Here is a 19,218-nt window from a genome sequence, read left to right as displayed (position 1 = left end):
AGTGAGCTATAGCTCCGAAGGCAGTTTTGGTTCGACTAGGCCGAGCGATAGCTCGCTCGGTAGCTCGCGTGGTAGCTTGTGAAGGTCGAAGGTGAGACAGGGGGCGAGCGATAGCTCGCTCGACCATGAGCGATAGCTCGACTGGGGTCCGAGCGATAGCTCGCTCGATGGTGAGCGAGAGCTCTCCGTTTGTGCACGGTGAAGCCCACACGATTTCTTAGGGTTTCGTGGGTCTTTTTTATGCACTTATCTATCTTATTTAGGGAAGCTATATATAATCCTAGTTAGGGTTTATTCATAGTGGAGTCTATTATTGATAATTGACATTATCAATCTGTAATCTGGAATTTCCTCAAGATCAATAAAGCTTTTCTCTCGCCTGCCCGTGGATGTAGCCAACACATTGTTGGTGAACCACGTAAATCTGTGTGTGCTATTTATTTGTTTTGCATTCATTAATTTGTTCTTTCTCACATCCGTTACAACAAGTGGTATCAAGAGCTCAGTTTCGATTTGAGTGGGAGAGATGTCTGGTATGAATGTGAAAATTGATAAATTCACGGGGAGGAATAGCTTTAGTTTATGGCAAACCAAGATGCGAGCGTTGTTGAAACAACAAGGGTTATGGGCACCATTGGCAAAGAAGTCATCGGGTTCAGATGGCGCTGAGACACCATCGACAAAGAAGTCACCGGGTCTGGATACCGCTGAGATGGCCATTCTGGAGGAGAAGGCACATTCAACAATCATGTTGTGTCTTGCAGACGATATCATTACCGAGGTTGCGGAGGAGGAAACCGTATCAGGTCTGTGGTTGAAATTGGAGAGTTTGTACATGACAAAGTCTCTAACAAATAAGTTGCTATTGAAGCAACGTCTATTCAGTCTGCGAATGAATGAAGGTACACCTCTTAGAGATCACCTAGATCAATTAAATACGATTTTGCTAGATTTGCGTATATTGATGTTAAGGTTGATGATGAGGATGCTGCTTTAATTCTGTTAATTTCTTTACCTTTGTCGTATGAAAATTTTGTGCAATCTTTTATTGTTGGTAAAGATACTGTGTCCCTAGAAGAGGTTAGATCATCTCTTCATACTAGGGAATTACGCCATAAGGCATCTGGTAGTACAAATACAGACAATCAAGCCTCTGGATTAATGGCCAGTGGTGGAAAGGGACATGGAAATTCCGGGAAGAAGAAGGCTAAGAAGCCCGAAAAATCCAAAGGGGGTCCTAAGCAAACTGATGTCTGTAATTACTGTAAAGAGAAGGGGCATCGGAAGAGAGAATGTCCCAAGAAGAAACAGCAGGATAAATCTGTATCTGCTGCTTTAGCAGAAGAGGATTCGAATTCTGAGTATGACATTGCTTTAGTTGCGGGTGAACATACATATCACAATGATGTGTGGGTTCTTGATTCTGGGTCATCGTATCATATATGTCCTCATAGAGAGTGGTTTACTACCTATGAGCAGGTAGATGGAGGAAATATTTCAATGGCTAATAGCGCAGTGTGCAAGGCAATTGGGATTGGCTCTATCAAGATCCGGACACATGATGGTACGTTTCACATATTGAACGATGTTAGACATGTTCCACAAATGACTAAGAATCTGATTTCACTTAGTGCACTAGACAATAAGGGTTTCAGTTTCAGGGGTAAAGGTGGAGTTCTGATGTCTACAAGGGTTCGGATGTGATTCTAAAGGGTGTCAAGCGTGGTACTTTGTATTTCCTACAGGGCTCCACTTTATCAGGTTCAGTTGCTGTTGCTGCTTCATCTGAGGTTCAGAAGGATGATATGACCAAGTTATGGCACATTAGGCTTGGGCATATAAGTGAGAGAGGAATGCAAATCCTCTCGAAGGCTGGTCTTCTAGGTGGCCACAAGGTCACAAACCTTGATTTCTGTGAGCATTGTGTCTTTGGGAAACTACATCGCAGCAAGTTCCCCAAAGGTATTCATAGAACTAAAGGTACTCTTGATTATATCCACTCCGATTGTTGGGGTCCTTCACGTGTTGAGTCATTGGGAGGTCACAGGTATTTTGTATCATTCATTGATGATTTTTCAAGGATGACTTGGGTGATCATAATGAGGTTTAAAAATGAAGCTTTCAAGAATTTTAAGCAGTGGAAGTCGTTAGTGGAGAATCAAACTGGGAAGAAGATCAAGAAGCTACGAACTGATAATGGTCTAGAATTTTGTTGGTTTGAGTTCGATGAGTTCTGCAAGAATGAGGGGATCGCTAGGCATCGTACCGTCAGAGATACACCACAGCAAAATGGTGTAGCAGAACGAATGAATCAGACACTTTTGGAGAGAGTTCGGTGCATGCTCTCTAATGCTGGATTGACCAGAAAGTTTTGGGCAGAAGCCGTTAGTACGGCATGTTATCTGATCAACCGTGGACTGCACTCTGGAATTAACCTCAAAACACCCTATGAGGTGTGGTCTGGTAAGCCTGCAGATTATTAAAAAATGAGAGCTTTTGGTTGCAATGTTTATTATCATGTTAATGAGGGTAAATTAGAGCCAAGGGCTAAAAAGGGAGTATTTGTAGGGTATGGCGATGGGGTTAAAGGTTATAAGATTTGGTCTCCCTCGGAAAGTAGAGTTATACTTAGTAGAAATGTAGTCTTTGATGAAAATTCTATGTTTAACTCTAATGTTCAGTCCATAGTTGTATCAGATAGTGGTAGTGTTGACAAACAGGTGGAGCAGCAAGTCACTCATGATGAAAGTGATGAGGTACAAGAAAAAGATGTTCAACACGAAAATACTGAAGCACCAGAATCATCAACGCCAAAATTGAACAAGCCTAGTCTAGCTTTGGAACGTTCTAAAAGGGCGAATTTTGGAAAACCTCCTGATAGATTTGGTTTTGAAGATATGGTGGTTTATGCACTACAGGTTGCCGAAGAGGTGGATGTATATGAGCCATCTACCTACAAGGAAGCAGTTACATGTGCGGAATCTACCCATTGGCTTGCTGCAATGAGAGATGAGATGGAGTCACTTCATAAGAATAAGACTTGAGATCTTGTTCCTAGGCCTTCAGGGAGAAAAATTGTTACTTGTAAATGGATTTTCAAGAAAAAGGAGGGGATGACACCTGCGGAAGGGATCAAGTATAAGGCTCGAGTAGTTACAAGAGGGTTCACTCAAAGAGAGGGGATAGACTACAACGAGATCTTCTCACCTGTGGTCAGACACACTTCCATCAGGGTGCTACTAGCAATAGTTGCACATCAGGATTTGGAGCTTGAGCAATTAGATGTGAAAACAGCTTTTCTACATGGAGAGTTGGAAGAGGATATATATATGACCCAACCAGATGGTTTCCAAGTTCCAGAAAAAGAAGACCATGTTTGCAAGTTGAAGAAGTCCTTGTATGGGCTAAAGCATTCTCCTAGGCAATGGTACAAGAGGTTTGATAGCTACATGATGGAGCTAGGCTACAACAGGAATCCGTATGATTGTTGTGTATACCATAACAAGTTGACAGATGGGTCTTACATCTACTTAGTTCTATATGTAGATGATATGTTGATAGCAGCGAAGAACAAGTCTGATATTCAGAAATTGAAGGGTCTTCTCAGTGCCGAGTTTGAAATGAAGGATTTGGGTGCGGCTCGAAAGATATTAGGCATGGAGATTTATAGGGATAGGGCTCAAAAGAAACTTTTCTTATCGCAGAAAGGCTACATTGAGAAGATATTGTCAAAGTTTGGCATGTCAACAGCGAAGCCTATAGATACTCCAAGCGCGGCCAATTGTCACTTGTCGGTTGCTTTTGCACCAAAGTCTGCTGAGGAGAAGGAGTACATGTCTCGGGTTCCCTATGCTAGTGCAGTAGGGAGTTTGATGTATGCTATGGTTTGCACTAGGCCGGATCTTGCACAAGCAGTCAGTGTTGTTAGTAGGTTCATGATTGATCCTGGTAAGGAACATTGGCAAGCAGTCAAGAGGATTTTTCGTTACCTAAGGGGTACGTCTGATGTTAGTCTCATTTATGGTAATGATGTGGCATGTTTAGTTACAGGCTATTCGGATTTTGATTATGCTGGGGATGTTGATGGTAAAAGGTCTATGACTGGTTATGTGTTTACTCTTGGTGGTTCTGTTGTTAGTTGGAAAGCTACTTTGCAACCTTCAGTGACTTTGTCTACTACTGAAGCTAAGTACATGGCCTTAACAGAAGCATCCAAAGAGGGAATCTGGTTAAAGGGACTAGTTAGTGATCTGGGTCTACATCATGATCAAGCGATAGTATATTGTGACAGTTTGAGTGCAATATGTTTGGCTAAGGATCAAGTGCATCATGAGAGAACTAAACACATTGATGTCAGGTATCATTTTCTACGAACTGAGACGAGAATTAAGGTGAAGAAGGTAGGTACTGCCGATAATCCTGCTGATATGTTCACCAAGCCGGTTTCGCGGAGTAAGTTTGAACACTGTTTGAACTTGCTCAATATTCGAGATTGTTAGTAGCCCTTAGGGGCTAATCTGGAGCTCTACGGAGCTAATCTGGAGTCCTACGGGACTAATCTGGTCTGGTTGTCATTCGGGACAAGTCTGGTTGCAGGGAGAATCTGGGCATTGTGATCAATGCGTCTGGTTATCTGGTTTTGTGAGAGGATTCAAGTCAAGGTGGAGATTGTTGAAATATGCCTTGAATTTGGGTTTAGGAGCAGCGAGCTATAGCTCGAGAGGTAGCTCGGTAGTTTCGGAAGCATATGGAGTTGCGACGATATTGGAGCTATAGCTCCTATGCGAGTGAGCTATAGCTCACGAAGGCAGTTTTGGTTCGACTAGGCCGAGCGATAGCTCGCTCGGTAGCTCGCGTGGTAGCTCGTGAAGGTCGAAGGTGAGATAGGGGGCGAGCGATAGCTCGCTCGACCATGAGCGATAGCTCGCTCGATGGTGAGCGAGAGCTCTCCGTTTGTGCACGGTGAAGCCCACACGATTTCTTAGGGTTTCGTGGGTCTTTTTTATGCACTTATCTATCTTATTTAAGGAAGCTATATATAATCCTAGTTAGGGTTTATTCATAGTGGAGTCTATTATTGATAATTGACATTATCAATCTGTAATCTGGAATTTCCTCAAGATCAATAAAGCTTTTCTCTCACCTGCCCGTGGACGTAGCCAACACATTGTTGGTGAACCACGTAAATTTGTGTGTGCTATTTATTTGTTTTGCATTCATTAATTTGTTCTTTCTCACATCCGTTACAACATATAGAATGAACAAGATTTAGTGTATGTTCTTATTGACTGAACTCAGTTGAACTGAACTTATTAGAGCTGAACTGAACTAAACTGAACTAAAATGAATATTTTATAAGAGAAGGAAATTAAGAGATGAACTGAACTGAATTGAACTTATTAGAGCTGAGCTGAACTGAACTGAACTGAAATGAAAATAATAGTATGAGAACAGACCCTTAATATCAAGCATAGTAGCCCATTGGGCCCGATTAAGCCAATTAGGCCATTAATGTTATCCTTATCATTATCAACTTGGCCCGATAGCCCGATATTGGGCAATTTGGACCCACCTATCAAACCATTGCATGTTACGCACAAAAATTCCATCCACTCTTACTCAAGGACAAATAAACATTAGAGAACCCACACATCATAATCAAGAAAAATTAGTTATGTGACAAGATTAGCATATAATTAAACTCCTCCTTATGCTTAAAAATGATGTCAGAATCATGGCTGTTGACACATCAAGCACAAAATTGCTTGTATTTGTAATCAAGATTTTTTTAAATTTCAAGCCACCATGTTAAATTGTTAATCTTATTCATTACGGAGTAATATAATTAATTGTTTATTTGACATTTTTAAACATTACTGAGTAACATGTAGTAAAATATAGAGCATATTTGAAATAAAACTTTGCATTTATTATTGAATGTTGTACTCCCTTTTTTTCTCTGATATATACTGTATCCATTAAATAATATTAAATAACAAGAACAAAAAGAGAACAAGCTGAGTATTTAGTAAATAAATTGTATATGGCGTTAATTATGGTACGATGAGAAGAGTTTGGCACAACATAGATTTGATAGGTAAGTTATAATCTCCTAAGAAATATAGTTTGCCTTTGGTAAGAAACTAAGAATTGATGGTCTTAATAGTTCTCTTGGATGCAAATTCTATGATATTCGTAACAAAAGTTGTCTATATCGCCTGTCTTTGTACTCTTTATCCAATACACGGTATATATTAATAGTCAAAGGTATTAATTACGAGGGCCCTTAGTCGGCTATTTGATTTCGGAGTGCATGACTGAAATAACTTCAATATTACGACGTAAGTGGGAAAGTGTTGTTATACTCGTAATAAATTGTCAAGATAGACATTTGATAGGCTGTTAGACAAAGAAAGCTACTGTATACATTAGAATCATTTGAGCTTATGGATACCGGAATATATGCAATTAGACAAGCTAGAACATCATAAGATTCCAAAGAATGCAAAGGGGGCCAATAGTGTGACTGTGTGAATAATGTAATTACTTTTTTTAAGTATTACTTTATACTTTCTCCGTTTCTCTATATTGTGACATGGGAAAGGGGACAAATTTTTTTTTTAAAAAAAAAAGAGAATTGGAAGAGGAATAAAGATAGGGATCCATTCGATGAGAACAAAAAAATAAAGAAAACGTGCAAATAGTGAATTATGCAATATTTGTAAAACTTTCTAACGGGAAATTGTTGATTTGTTGCAATAACGGAGAAAGTATTAATTAATCTTTTTACATACAACTACATTTAAATACAGTATTATTTTTTAATATTAAGACTCTATTATCTTTTAAATTATTAAACAATAATATTATTTTGGTGATCAAGATTTATACCACCTCTGTTTCATATTATTTAATTTGCAACAATTAGATATTGTCAAATCGTTATAAATAATATGAAACAGATCGAGGTATTATAACATTTCTAATCAAGGTCATTATGTGTTAGTGTGTGACGTTTTTGATATTGATTTAATAAAACTAATTAAGTATGGTTAAAAAGTAGGAGCGTGGGACATTTACACAAGCCAAGTTCATCAATTGATATATAGATGTATGTGAATTCAAGATTTTCTCTTGAAAGAACACAATTTTCTAAAAGAGCATAAACTTAAATAATATCACTAGCTTTAATTTAGTAGCAAACTAGCTAGTGTAATATACTGTGTTAGCCTAAATCGAGCCAACATTAAATAAGTGTACTTCTATGTTCTATCTAATGTAAGGCATATCATTGACTCCAGAGGCGGATCTACGTAGTGACCCGGGGGGACACGTGCTACCCCTTCCCAAAAAAAAAAAAAAAAAAAAAAAAAAAATTGTCTACAAAAAATCCTCCTATGAAACACAATATAAAAATTACACCAGCGTATTATTTAGCATAACTAAGGTTGCTTCAGTGGTATCAAAGTAGGTGCATAAAGTTTTTTTTTTGTACCCAATGCCCAATGGTCAGCTGTTCGATTCTCTTCATGTACACAATACACCTACTTTTTAGTTTTTTTTTTGAGGAATTTTTAGTTCATTTCCAAGTCTTTGTTTTTTTTTGTTTTGATATATTTTTTTTCCTAAAAAATATCAATGATTTATTATTTTTTTCCCCAAAATTAATTTCCTCTTTCTCGACATTATATTCAAATAGATTAGATATAAATGGTTTCCATCGAAAATTGATTCTTCCCCAAATAACTTTTCACTTTCTTGACTTTATGTTCAAACATTAGATAAAAATAACTCTCATAAAAAAAAATGGTTAACAACAATAATAGTATTTTAATAACTAATATGATGTACATAATTTTATCCATGATAACAGCTCATTGCAAAATCTATAGATGTTTAAAATTTGATGACAACTTTTTTTTTTAAAATACAGAATTACAATATATTATGCAAAAAAAAATAACTTGATGTGTTATTACCAGTTTAAATAATTTAATTTGAGTTTCAACTTTCAAGTTAGTAGGTGTATTTTTTTTTTCTTCTAGCATTTAGTGCTACCCCTAATCTGGAATCCTAGATCCGCCACTGTCATTGAGGTTGCCGGTAATTTATAAATGAGATTGCATGTTGTGTTTTGTTTTATGTTATATACCGAATAATCAATTGACATTACATATGGAGTATTTAATAAATCATTATTCTTGAAGTAAAAATATACTATGAGTAATAAATAAAGATCAAATCTTGTAATAAACCAAGTGTGTTCACTACTTCATTATCCAAAATAAGATAATTTATTATGAAATATCGTTTATCCTTACAATTCAAAGAATAAGCTTGTTTACTATGTGGCCAAACTGACATACACTAAACACTGATCGGATAGCCCCTGACCAAGTACCCTTGACCAATTGTGTAACCTTTGATCAAGTTTCCCCAATCAAACAGTGTGTCCAGCCACATATGAAACTTTGTGCTTGATTTTTTTTTTTTTATTTACTTTTTCTATTTACAAAATGAAGTACATACATTCCCATAGCGTTAAAAAAAAAAAAAAAAAAAAAAAAAAAAAAAAAAAAATCTCCCGCCGGAGGTACCTAAAAAAGAGTGCTAATAATAAGGGCCCAGATGTACCTAAGAATTTGTAAAGATAGTGATCGAGGTATATGTCAATAGAGATTTCTTATATATTTTTTTAAATAGTTATCTAGTAATTAAGTATAAATAAGTGTAATTTTATAGCACGCAATACATTATTAATGGAGTCCACTAATTAGCAATTGAAGAGCAACTAGGTAGCTAGTACCAATAACAAGACTACTACTCTACTAGTATGTGTAATGGTGGAGCAATACTCAAGTTGTAGTGGGTTTGGTAAGCTGCCATGCTCCATTGTCCTGCATGCTTGTAATCGTGCACTTCCAATCTATTATATATTATACTCAACCATATCTAAATACTACCATCCACCACAATATAATCTATCTACAACTTATATTCTTATATAGTATAATTGTAATGTTGAAGACTTCCTCTATCTATACATAATAATCATATCATCACACATGGTGATCTAAAATGTTGTGTCTTAAAATGGTATACACGTATATTTTCAAACTTGAAAAGGCGAAGGTGATAATAAAAACCTTCTTTCTACTGTGAGAATTATATGGTTTGTGAGAAAAAATCTAGCTTGACTACTTGCAAACCTATAGATAATTAATGTAGTCAAACTAAGCATTTGTAACAAAAAAAAAAAAAAAAAAAAAAAAAAAAAAAAAAAAAAATCCAAATTACAGATTTAGTCTCTGGCTATTTACTATATCGATATTAAGAAATGAGTTAAAAGATGGTCAAATTATAGTTAATTGTCATGACTTGCAAGTTATATGTACTTCTTTCACTTGGGGAGAATCGTAAGATATCAATTAAGTGAAACATAACATTGAGGATGGAATCTGAACATCACTTGAGTTAGTAACATCACATAATATTTCTTATCATTAACAAGAGTAATTCCAATATAAGTACCAAAAATATTTTATTACTACGTCTAAAAATAAAAGTAATCACATTACTATTATAAATAAAGTTTCAAAAGTGCAAACTATTAGGTAAGATATTAATAAGGTTTATAATGGATTATATCGCATGCAATGTGGTAAATGCTATAGTAGATAAGATTAAGAAAATAATTTAGAGTATCTATTTATATTAGCAACATCGAATAGCATTGGCGCTTACCAAACCCACTGGCTGGAGCATTTTGCTTTCTAGCTATATCCTAGCGCATTCGAAGTGGCCCTTAATTTTACAATAATAAAATACCATGAGAGTGAGGGATAGCTCACGTGGTTAGAGCTTTCCTCCCGATTTCAAGAGATCCTGGGATTGAGTCTCACTCCCGCTCTTGTGACTCTCTAAACACACACACACAGAGAAATTTAATAATAATTATAATTATAATTATAATAATAATAATAATAATAAAATTTCCTTTTCCCAAAACCTTCCATCCCTTAACTAATTTATGTTACATCTTTTAATTACATATCTTTTAATTTTCGCAAAAAAAAAAAAAAAAAAAAGAAAAAAGAAAAATATACTCTCTCTGTTCCTAAATTACATTTCTAGTTTCTATTTTGGGTATTTCAAAATTACATTCCTCCTTTCTATTTTTAGTAAGTTTTTTTTTTCCAAATATCTCAAAATCAACTTTTTTTTTTTTTTTTTTTTTTTTTTTTTTTTTCTGTGGTATATTTAATGTTTTCTCACTCTTACTATCCTAATCTCACTCTTATTTTCTCTGTTTTTCTCAAGTTTATACTTCCTATAACTAACCTAATGAATATGATTGGTTCTTAATTTTCAATTAGAAGCATGTTATTGGTCCTTTTTTTTTTTTTTTTTTGCAAAGGATTGATGACATGGCATCATTAATCATTAATCTATCTTTGTTTTACTTAAAGACATCATTTAATGCTTTGTATTTCCCATTGAAATATTTCATTATTGTTATTTGTCTTATTTTTTTCTCCTTAATTCTCGTGTAATGTTACAAACAGGAATGTAATTTAGGGAAGGATGGAGTAACATCTTTTAATACGCAATACAAATTACACAAGTTAAAAAGGTAAAGAAGTTAATCCGAATACAAATTCAAATATTAGAGCATTGGCACATTGTTGTAAAATTAACATACATTTTAACACTTTGAAAACTTCTCACAATGATGATTTTCTTTTGAGTGGGAACTAAAGAGAATTGATAAAGGGTCTACATAACCCCGACTGGCCGTCCCTCAAGGTTATAATTTGTGCGTGTGGACCATGTAAAACATTACAGTACATTATTATACCAATCATCTTTAAAATTTCCTAAAAATAAAAAAAATAAAGAAAAACAATCATCGTTAATTTTATCAATCAATATACAAGTATGAGGCTTCTAGTAATATTGGATTTCATTCATTAGCTCAAAGTCTTCCAATCAACTATAGTCAAAATTAGAGACTTGACTTTGGTACCCCCACATGATAAATTGCGCTATTATTACTTTATTAGTGTGAAATTGCTTATTGTCGAGTAGACTTCACTATTGAAGTCATTCTATTATGATTTATGAGCATGAAAATTGAAAATTTTATTGCATGCACTAATTTCTAAGTGGGTACGATTGACTTACAATACGTTCAAATTTAGGTTAAATAAGATATTTTAGTCCTTCTTAGGCCCTGTTTGATTCACCTTAATTTTGCTGAACTGAAATTATTTTTACTGAACTGAACTTATTTTTACTGAACTGAACTTAATTTTACTGAACTGAAATTATTTTTACTGAACAGAAATTATTTTTACTGATTTTTTATTATAATTCTTCTTTAAGAAAACTTATTTTTACTGAACTGAACTTATTTTTACTGAACTGAAATTATTTTTACTGAACTGAACTTATTTTTACTGAACTGAAATTATTTTTACTTAATATTATTTTTTTTAAGGTGAAGAGAACAGGGCCTTAGTGGATAAATATTTGATATGATTTCTTTACTATTTCATTTTATTGTGAACCAGATCTTCACGTGGCAATAAACATTATCTTGAATATAGCGCTCTTAATACTACGAGTAACATAATAGTTTTTATTAAAACTTGTGTGAACTTGATAGTAATAATGTGGACTGAGCTCCACACGTGCCAAGTGCCAACTGCCAGTTCGTTCGTTGAATATTATTATTCATAGTGACCATTATATTAAAACCTGATCTCATCTTATAATATATTGTACTAATTTGATCTTTTGTGACCTTTATTATTGTAACAAAATTATTATTTTAGCATAATTCAATAATTTTTATTTAAGCATAGTGATCTTTAATTATATATATATATATATAGGGGAGGGATCCAGTAAGAACCCCTCCTTATATAAGAACCCTTTCTTATGTAAGAACACTACCTTATGTTCTAAACTTTTTCCTATTTTCTAATTTTTTTTCTGCTTATGTTCTAAAGTTTTTCCTATATTCTAAAATTTTTCTACTTATGTTCCAAATTTTTTCCAATGTTCTAAATTGTTTTTTAGATTATGTTCTAAATTTGTTACTATGTTCTAAATCATTTTTTCAGCTTATGTTCTAAATTATTTTTTCAGCTTATATTTTAAATTTTTCCCTATATATTCAAAATTATTTTTTCAGCTTATGTTCTAAACTTTTTCCTATATTCTAAATTTTTTCTACTTATGTTCCAAATTATTTCCAATGTTCTAAATTGTTTTTTAGATTATGTTCTAAATCTATTCCTATGTTCTAAATTATTTTTTCAGCTTATGTTCTAAATTTTTTCTTATGTTCTAATTTTTTTTTTTCAGCTTATGTTATTATTTATTATTTTTTCAACTTATGTTCTAAATTGTTTTTCTTATGTTCTAACTTTTTTGTTTGCTTATGTTCTAAATTTTTGCTATCTTCTAAATTATTTTTCTTATGTTTTAAAATTTTCTGCTTATGTTCTAAATTGTTTCTGCTTATGTTCTAAAATTTTACCTATGTTCTAAATTTTTTTCTATGTTCTAAATTTCTTTTATATGTTCTAAAAACAAATTTCTCAAAATTACAGAATTGTCATTACTAAAGGATCATTTTAGATGGTTAGATCAAAAGTAATAAAGGGTTGAGATTGGTTCTTATATAGAGCAGGGTTATAAATCATCAGGTTTTTCTAAGAATTTTAGTTATTGTTAAGTCATATTCAAAGAAATAAAAAAAAAACTGAATAAGGGAGATATTTACCAAATACGAAGTAAAAGACTATTGAAAAAGTATGAATGAATATCAACAATTTAGGTAATGAATCCTGTCTCTATTAAAAAAAAAAAAAAAAAACAAAGGTGATAAATTATGTCTATGGCAATTATATACTATTAATACAGAAAAGAATCATATTATGATTTTGTTCAAATAAAATAAAGAAGAAGAAAAAGAATCATATTATGATTCATGCAATGGATTATGATTGCTGCTGTTATTATTAGCATGCTCTTTGTGATTTTTGCCTTCTTAAGTATAATCCTTGCACATTATAACGATTATTCCAACAAATGCAACATGTTTCTCTTATATGTAAAACAATGACAAAAAAAAAAAGTTAATTAAGTTGGGATATATAATAGAGGGAAAATTACATACATAATTGAACTTCATCTTATAAATTACTTCATTTCATTATTTAGCTTCATCATTGAGCGAACTGGCGAAAATCAAGATACATTTCGAACAATGTGTTTATTGAATATAAACTTAATAAGATCTACTCATCATCCACGATTAAAATAACTTTGTATTGTTTATTTTATGCACCACTACCACCACCACAGATTCATGCTCCATTATCTATCGATGTACTCATTTTAGTGAGATAGAAGGACTACAAAGAAAGAGACGTATACAATTTAATTCAATATTACAATATTCAAGCATCGCATTATAACATAGGGGAGGAATTCCTAAGAAATTTTTCAAAATTTACAAATGAAATTGTAGAATTTAAATTAATTAGCTAATTAAAATAAACTCTTTTCTATTAAGGGGGTTTATATACATATGTATATATAAAATAATAAATTATGAGATTAAAAGATCATAAGATATACAAAATGTTAGATAAAATATAATGAGCTAATAAGTGGATCCATCGACAAGAAGAATGATCTTTATTGTCAAAAAAAAAAAAAAAAGGAAGAAGAATGATCTTTATTCATTGAATTTTCTCTATAATTATTTAGTGATTCTACTCCATATTATTTATTTATTTATTTTCTCTTTAGCTATTGTTCAATCAAAATTGGAATCTTTCATTAAATATATTATTAAAGAAAAAACAATAATTGGAATCTTCTATTCCATAGAATATCACATCAATGCGCATTTCAATTCGTTATAAAAGTAATGTGTCTATATACTAACCACTATAAATACTCCACTTTGTCATTCCAAAGTTCCGGCATAATTAGCTAGAAATCACACTATTATCAAAAGTTCTCATTATTATGGCTTTCAACTACCAATACTTCTGTCCTATCTTAATCATTCTCTTGGCTTTACTCATTCAATTTACCGAGAGTCGTCTAACACAAGAAACATTCAAATCAACTTTTGGAACTTCATCAATATCTAACGCTGATGAAGGGACAAATTGGGCTGTACTCGTGGCCGGTTCGAGGGGGTATGGAAACTATCGACACCAGGTTCATTCACTTTTTATCGTATTCAGTAATTTTTTCAAATAATATCCCAATGATTTGATGGATAATTAATTAACTGTGCCACATAAGGCTGACTATACACATGATTTGAATGATTTTTATTTGATTTTACAGGCTGATATATGTCATGCATACCAAATCTTAAAGAAGAATGGTCTTAAGGATGAAAACATCGTCGTTTTCATGTACGATGACATAGCTCATAACGAAGAGAATCCGAGAAAAGGAATTATAATTAACAACCCAAAAGGAGGAGATGTTTACAATGGAGTTCCTAAGGTTTGATTCATTTCACTTCTAATTTACGTCAAATTAATTTGGTAGGTTATCAAGTAAATATTCTTGTTGATTACTTTGAGTTGTTCACACGGTATAATATTATCAACCTTGATCATGTAGGATTACACAGGCAAATATTTGACAACTAGCAATCTTTTAGCTGCGATACTTGGAAATAAAACAGCTATTAAAGGAGGCAGTGGCAAAGTCATCAATAGCGGTCCAAATGATCGTATATTTATTTATTATTCCGACCATGGAAGCCCCGGCGTACTTAGTAAGTCACTTTTGTACTAGTATTATATTATATAACACGGAATATATGTTATGTTGTACATACTGACCTTTTATTTTTCATCATTGGTATTTTACTTGTGTGGCATCATATTAGCTATGCCAAATGATGATGATCTATATGCGAAAGATTTTATCAACACCTTGAAGAAAAAGCACCAAATGGGAACATACAAAAGCATGGTAAATAATTAATCTATATACACATATTTATTTATACTATATATAGTTTGGTTGGAACTTTAATAATAAGATTGTTTATATGATTAAATATGTAGGTGATATATGTAGAAGCTTGTGAAGCAGGGAGTATATTTGAGGGTCTTCTGCCGAAAGAGTGGAACATATACGTGACTACGGCATCAAATCCTGAAGAAAATAGCTGGGCAACTTATTGCCCTGGCTTTGATCCTAGTCCTCCTGAAGAATATGATACATGTTTAGGTGACTTGTATAGTGTTGCTTGGATGGAAGACAGGTAATTAATTTATATATTGTACTCCGTGGTCACTATCTTCACATTTTATAAATTACGGCTCAACCTAATTGGAAGCTTTGAAATGAATCACTGACATATACGTAACATAGTCAACACGGGGAAAACATAAAATTGAGTATACCTTACATAGTACGGTGTGTTCCTTAAAATAACTAGAAATATCTAAACGAAAAGACGAAAAGTGTAAAGTATATGTTGAAATGCTGTCATTTCAAAGTTATGACTTATGACCAATGAGTCAATAATGACTAATTATGTTTTAGTCTAATTTATTGATGTTTTTTTCAACAATTATCAACAGTGACATGCACAATACCCAGTCAGAGACAGTGGAACAACAATATCAAGTGGTAAGAACTCGTACTCCGTAGATTATGTAGTATTTGGGTGGCTAATTAGGACGGAGTAATTATTAGCTTAATCATTTTATTTTATTACTTGTATATTTTTGTAAGGGAAAATGATTAGCTCAATATTTCTAATACGAAAAGACCATAACGCATACAACAGTGTAACGATGCATTATAATCTACTTTTTGAAAATATGGATCATAATCATTGTTTTAACTTTGAATTGTCCTTATAAAGTGGCCTAATCAATCATGTCCGCGATGTCACTTATATTTCTTTTCATATTAATTTTTGTGTTTAATATTCTCTGTTGAAAAAAAAAAACAAAAAAAAAAAAAAAAAACAACATTGACGACTTGGTCCACCTAATAGGCTAATACCAAGTATAATGGAAAATAAGCATTGTTCTTTAGATCTATACATACAGGTAAAGAAAAGAACAGCAGATGCAGGAGAACATGGATCTCATGTAATGGAATATGGTAATGTCAACTTTAGTAAGGATCATCTTTCACTCTACATAGGGTCTTCAACCACCACCGATTCCGGCCATAAACACCATAACAAAGGGGGCAAAGGCAACCACAATAATCAAGCATCTTCGACTCCTGTTGAACAACATGAGGCTGATATTCTCTATTTAAAGCGAAAGGTTTGTTTAATCTACTCTCTTCGTCACATTGTTTATAACTTATCATCTAGCTCATTTGACTTTTTTTGCATTTGGTGTTTTATATATTGTGTATGGATTCGTTGAGCATTCCCGTTGTTCCAATATATATACTTTATTTTGTATATTCCAAGAGTTTTATATATTATTCATTTTGTCTCACTTTATTTAGTTTGTTTTATAGTTTGCACCTACAATATTAATTAGTTATCATTACACATGGGAATTTTATATATTCCAAGAGTTTTAATTTATCAAACTACACAATATAGTGTATCCAACATAAACATTGATCTTTCTGTTTTTTTTTTTTTTTTTTCCTTTTTTCTGACAAGAACATAAACATTCATCTAACTATTTCAATGTGGAAAAAACAGCATTAAGCTATTTTATATACAAGTATATGAGCTAGTGTATTATTGACTGTATTCATATTTTGATCTTTTGAAAATAATAATAATAATAATAATAATAATCATATAAAAAAAAAGGTTTCAAGAGCACCAGAAGGATCTATTAAGAGGAAAGAGGCCCAAAAGGAGTTGGATGATGCACTTTCACATAGGGAGCATGTAGACTGCACCTTTGAAGAGATTGGAAAAACTATTTTTGGTGAAGAACAAGGCAATGAGATGATTAAGACCATCCGATCAACGGGACAATCGATTGTGGACGATTGGGATTGTTTCAAAACATTGGTATGTATCTTTATACACTATTTTTGTTCTTATTTTATCGTCTATTGTCAAATTTCTAACTAAAATCACATTATCGATGCTTCATTTTTTACCATTATATTTATGAGATGATAAAATGTAATGTTTTGAGTTATGACGTAGACTTATATATACAATTTTTTTGTTTGTTTATTATAATATGTTTAATAATGTAAAGCTTTTCCACTAGGTGTGACATTATCTGTAAAAAACTGCATGGTTTGACCTTTGCATGAATTAATCTAGACAGATAAAAATAGTACGCGGTAGCAAGAAAGGTTTTTGGTTAAGTACAACGTAGTTTTTCTTCTGATAATTTCAAAGGTTTGAAAATGGTGAATATATATTTGAATTACTCTATTTTGATGGTATATTAAAGTACCTATATAATACTTGTGTTTTTGAAAATTTATTATATACTATGTGAACACGAAATAACATGAATCCAAAGATTGTTTGGTTACTCTAGCTAGCTTTTTGTTACTTTACGTTGTATTTATACATTAGGTAGATTTATATTTACATTTTATTTACATTAATCACTTTCAATTCTACAATAAAGTATTCTAATACAAACTACAAAGTCATATATAAGCATGATTTATTCCTTATTTGTAGGTGCTTCAAAATGTTGATAAAATAATGTTAATTGTATGTAGGTTGAGACTTATAAGACACATTGTGGAGCTCTATCAACCTATGGAAAGAAGCATATGCGGGCATTTGCAAATATGTGCAACTCTGGAGTGCAACAAGCTCAATTGGCTAAAGTTGCATCCCAAGTGTGTGGGAAACAAGTTTAAATAATTAGCTATTATTATCCATAATTTAGCCTTAATTAGCTTCCCAACTCAAGATAAAGCTCATATATTATTTGCAAATGTATGAAAAAAAAAAACAGTCGCAACATATATGTATATGTAGAATAAATGGACCATAACTTGCAATTCTAGATTATATGCGCACTAACAAGATAAGATGCGCATGCATTCCTAGAATGTGCTAGCTATAACAAAGAAGTGCTAAGTGTAGATTATTAAGATGTACGGTTTCACGTCATTAAAATCAATTACACAAGCCATTTACTTTGTATTATCAATATTCAATACACCATCCATTACCATGTACCCATGTACATATGAAATATACCACGTCACTCAAAACTGATTCCCGAATCCGAATTATTAACCCCGGATAAAACACCAAAAAAAAAAAACATACAAATGAAATTTTGATATTAAATAAGCTAAATTCCATTGATATGTTTATTACACACATTTTATTAAAAAGATAAGTAACTTAAAAGTTGGTGCTGGTGGAAATAGTCCAAAATCCAAATATTGGGTTGATCTTTATAATTTATTGGCTCTACTTTATTTACTACTCCTAACCCCTTGATGATTTATTATTTGTATCATTTTGACTTTTTACATGATATATACACCTCATTTAAACTTTTATTTTTTGCTAAATGTGTATTTTAAACATATTAGTTATTTATATACTTTAACATTAGATGATTTAATCTATTGATAGATAGTCAAAGTTTTTTAATTAAAAAACATATACAATCAAAGTTTTGCAAGTAATGTAGGTCAATATATAAAATATTTGACGGTCAGTAATTAAGCATTATTATATCATGTACTCATTGATGTTTGTTTGACGGTCAAAATTGATTGTTACTTATTCAATCTCGTATAAGTACCGAATAATTTTACATTCCAAAAAACAAAATTGATACAAAACCTCGAACTTATATTTTCAAGCAACATTGAGGTAAATTTTTTTTTTATTTAAGTAGCAAGACATTAATTAATTGTTTCTTTATAATTCCTCCGATCCATCTCATAATGTAGATTTCATTTCTATTTTTATGGGCAAAATTTGGAAATATTGCCCAACGATTTTCAATGAAAATTAAAAAGAAAAAACAAAGTATTGTGTATTTTTGTGTTGTGTTCCTGATGAGACCGATATAATTAAGTTATTGGACATTTTATATAAGATTTTTCGGATGTTAACTTTTAAAGTTTATAGAATTCCTCAAAAAGAAAAAAAAAAGTTTGTATCATTTCCATTGCTCTCATCAATAACTATATACTAAAAGACACACCAGCAATGACACGTGTCATCTCCTGGTG

At 32.3% G+C, this 19,218-nt stretch overlaps 2 protein-coding genes across 2 annotated transcripts; both read left to right on the top strand.

Moving 5' to 3' along the window:
- Positions 1–2,486: 2,486 nt before the first annotated feature.
- On the top strand, positions 2,487–3,044 carry LOC145593954 (uncharacterized). Its single transcript, XM_081650311.1, has one exon. It carries the CDS (start codon positions 2,487–2,489, stop codon positions 3,042–3,044), a length of 558 nt encoding a protein of 185 aa, XP_081506437.1.
- A 10,956-nt stretch (positions 3,045–14,000) lies between these two features.
- On the top strand, positions 14,001–18,161 carry LOC145594543 (vacuolar-processing enzyme alpha-isozyme-like). Its single transcript, XM_081650859.1, has 9 exons — positions 14,001–14,247; positions 14,380–14,544; positions 14,665–14,821; positions 14,936–15,021; positions 15,117–15,316; positions 15,639–15,687; positions 16,116–16,340; positions 16,850–17,056; positions 17,734–18,161. The coding sequence occupies exons 1-9, from the start codon at positions 14,050–14,052 to the stop codon at positions 17,875–17,877; spliced, it is 1,431 nt and encodes a 476-aa protein (XP_081506985.1). The 5' UTR covers positions 14,001–14,049; the 3' UTR covers positions 17,878–18,161.
- The last annotated feature ends 1,057 nt before the right edge of the window (positions 18,162–19,218 follow it).

Source organism: Chenopodium album, chromosome 19 (genome assembly GCF_948465745.1).
Source record: "Chenopodium album chromosome 19, dcCheAlbu1.1, whole genome shotgun sequence".
NCBI classification, from domain to species: Eukaryota; Viridiplantae; Streptophyta; class Magnoliopsida; order Caryophyllales; family Amaranthaceae; genus Chenopodium; species Chenopodium album.
Note: the sequence above shows the minus strand (reverse complement) of the source record. Positions and strands in the feature narration are given on the sequence as shown.

Excerpts from the sequence above, each read along its gene's own strand:
- LOC145594543 (XM_081650859.1), top strand. The coding sequence starts at position 14,050 with ATGGCTTTCAACTACCAATACTTCTGTCCTATCTTAATCATTCTCTTG. Across the intron at positions 14,822-14,935 it reads TGGAAGCCCCGGCGTACTTA|CTATGCCAAATGATGATGAT; the intron begins GTAAGTCACTTT and ends GCATCATATTAG. Across the intron at positions 16,341-16,849 it reads TTCTCTATTTAAAGCGAAAG|GTTTCAAGAGCACCAGAAGG; the intron begins GTTTGTTTAATC and ends ATAAAAAAAAAG.
- LOC145593954 (XM_081650311.1), top strand. The coding sequence starts at position 2,487 with ATGAGAGCTTTTGGTTGCAATGTTTATTATCATGTTAATGAGGGTAAA.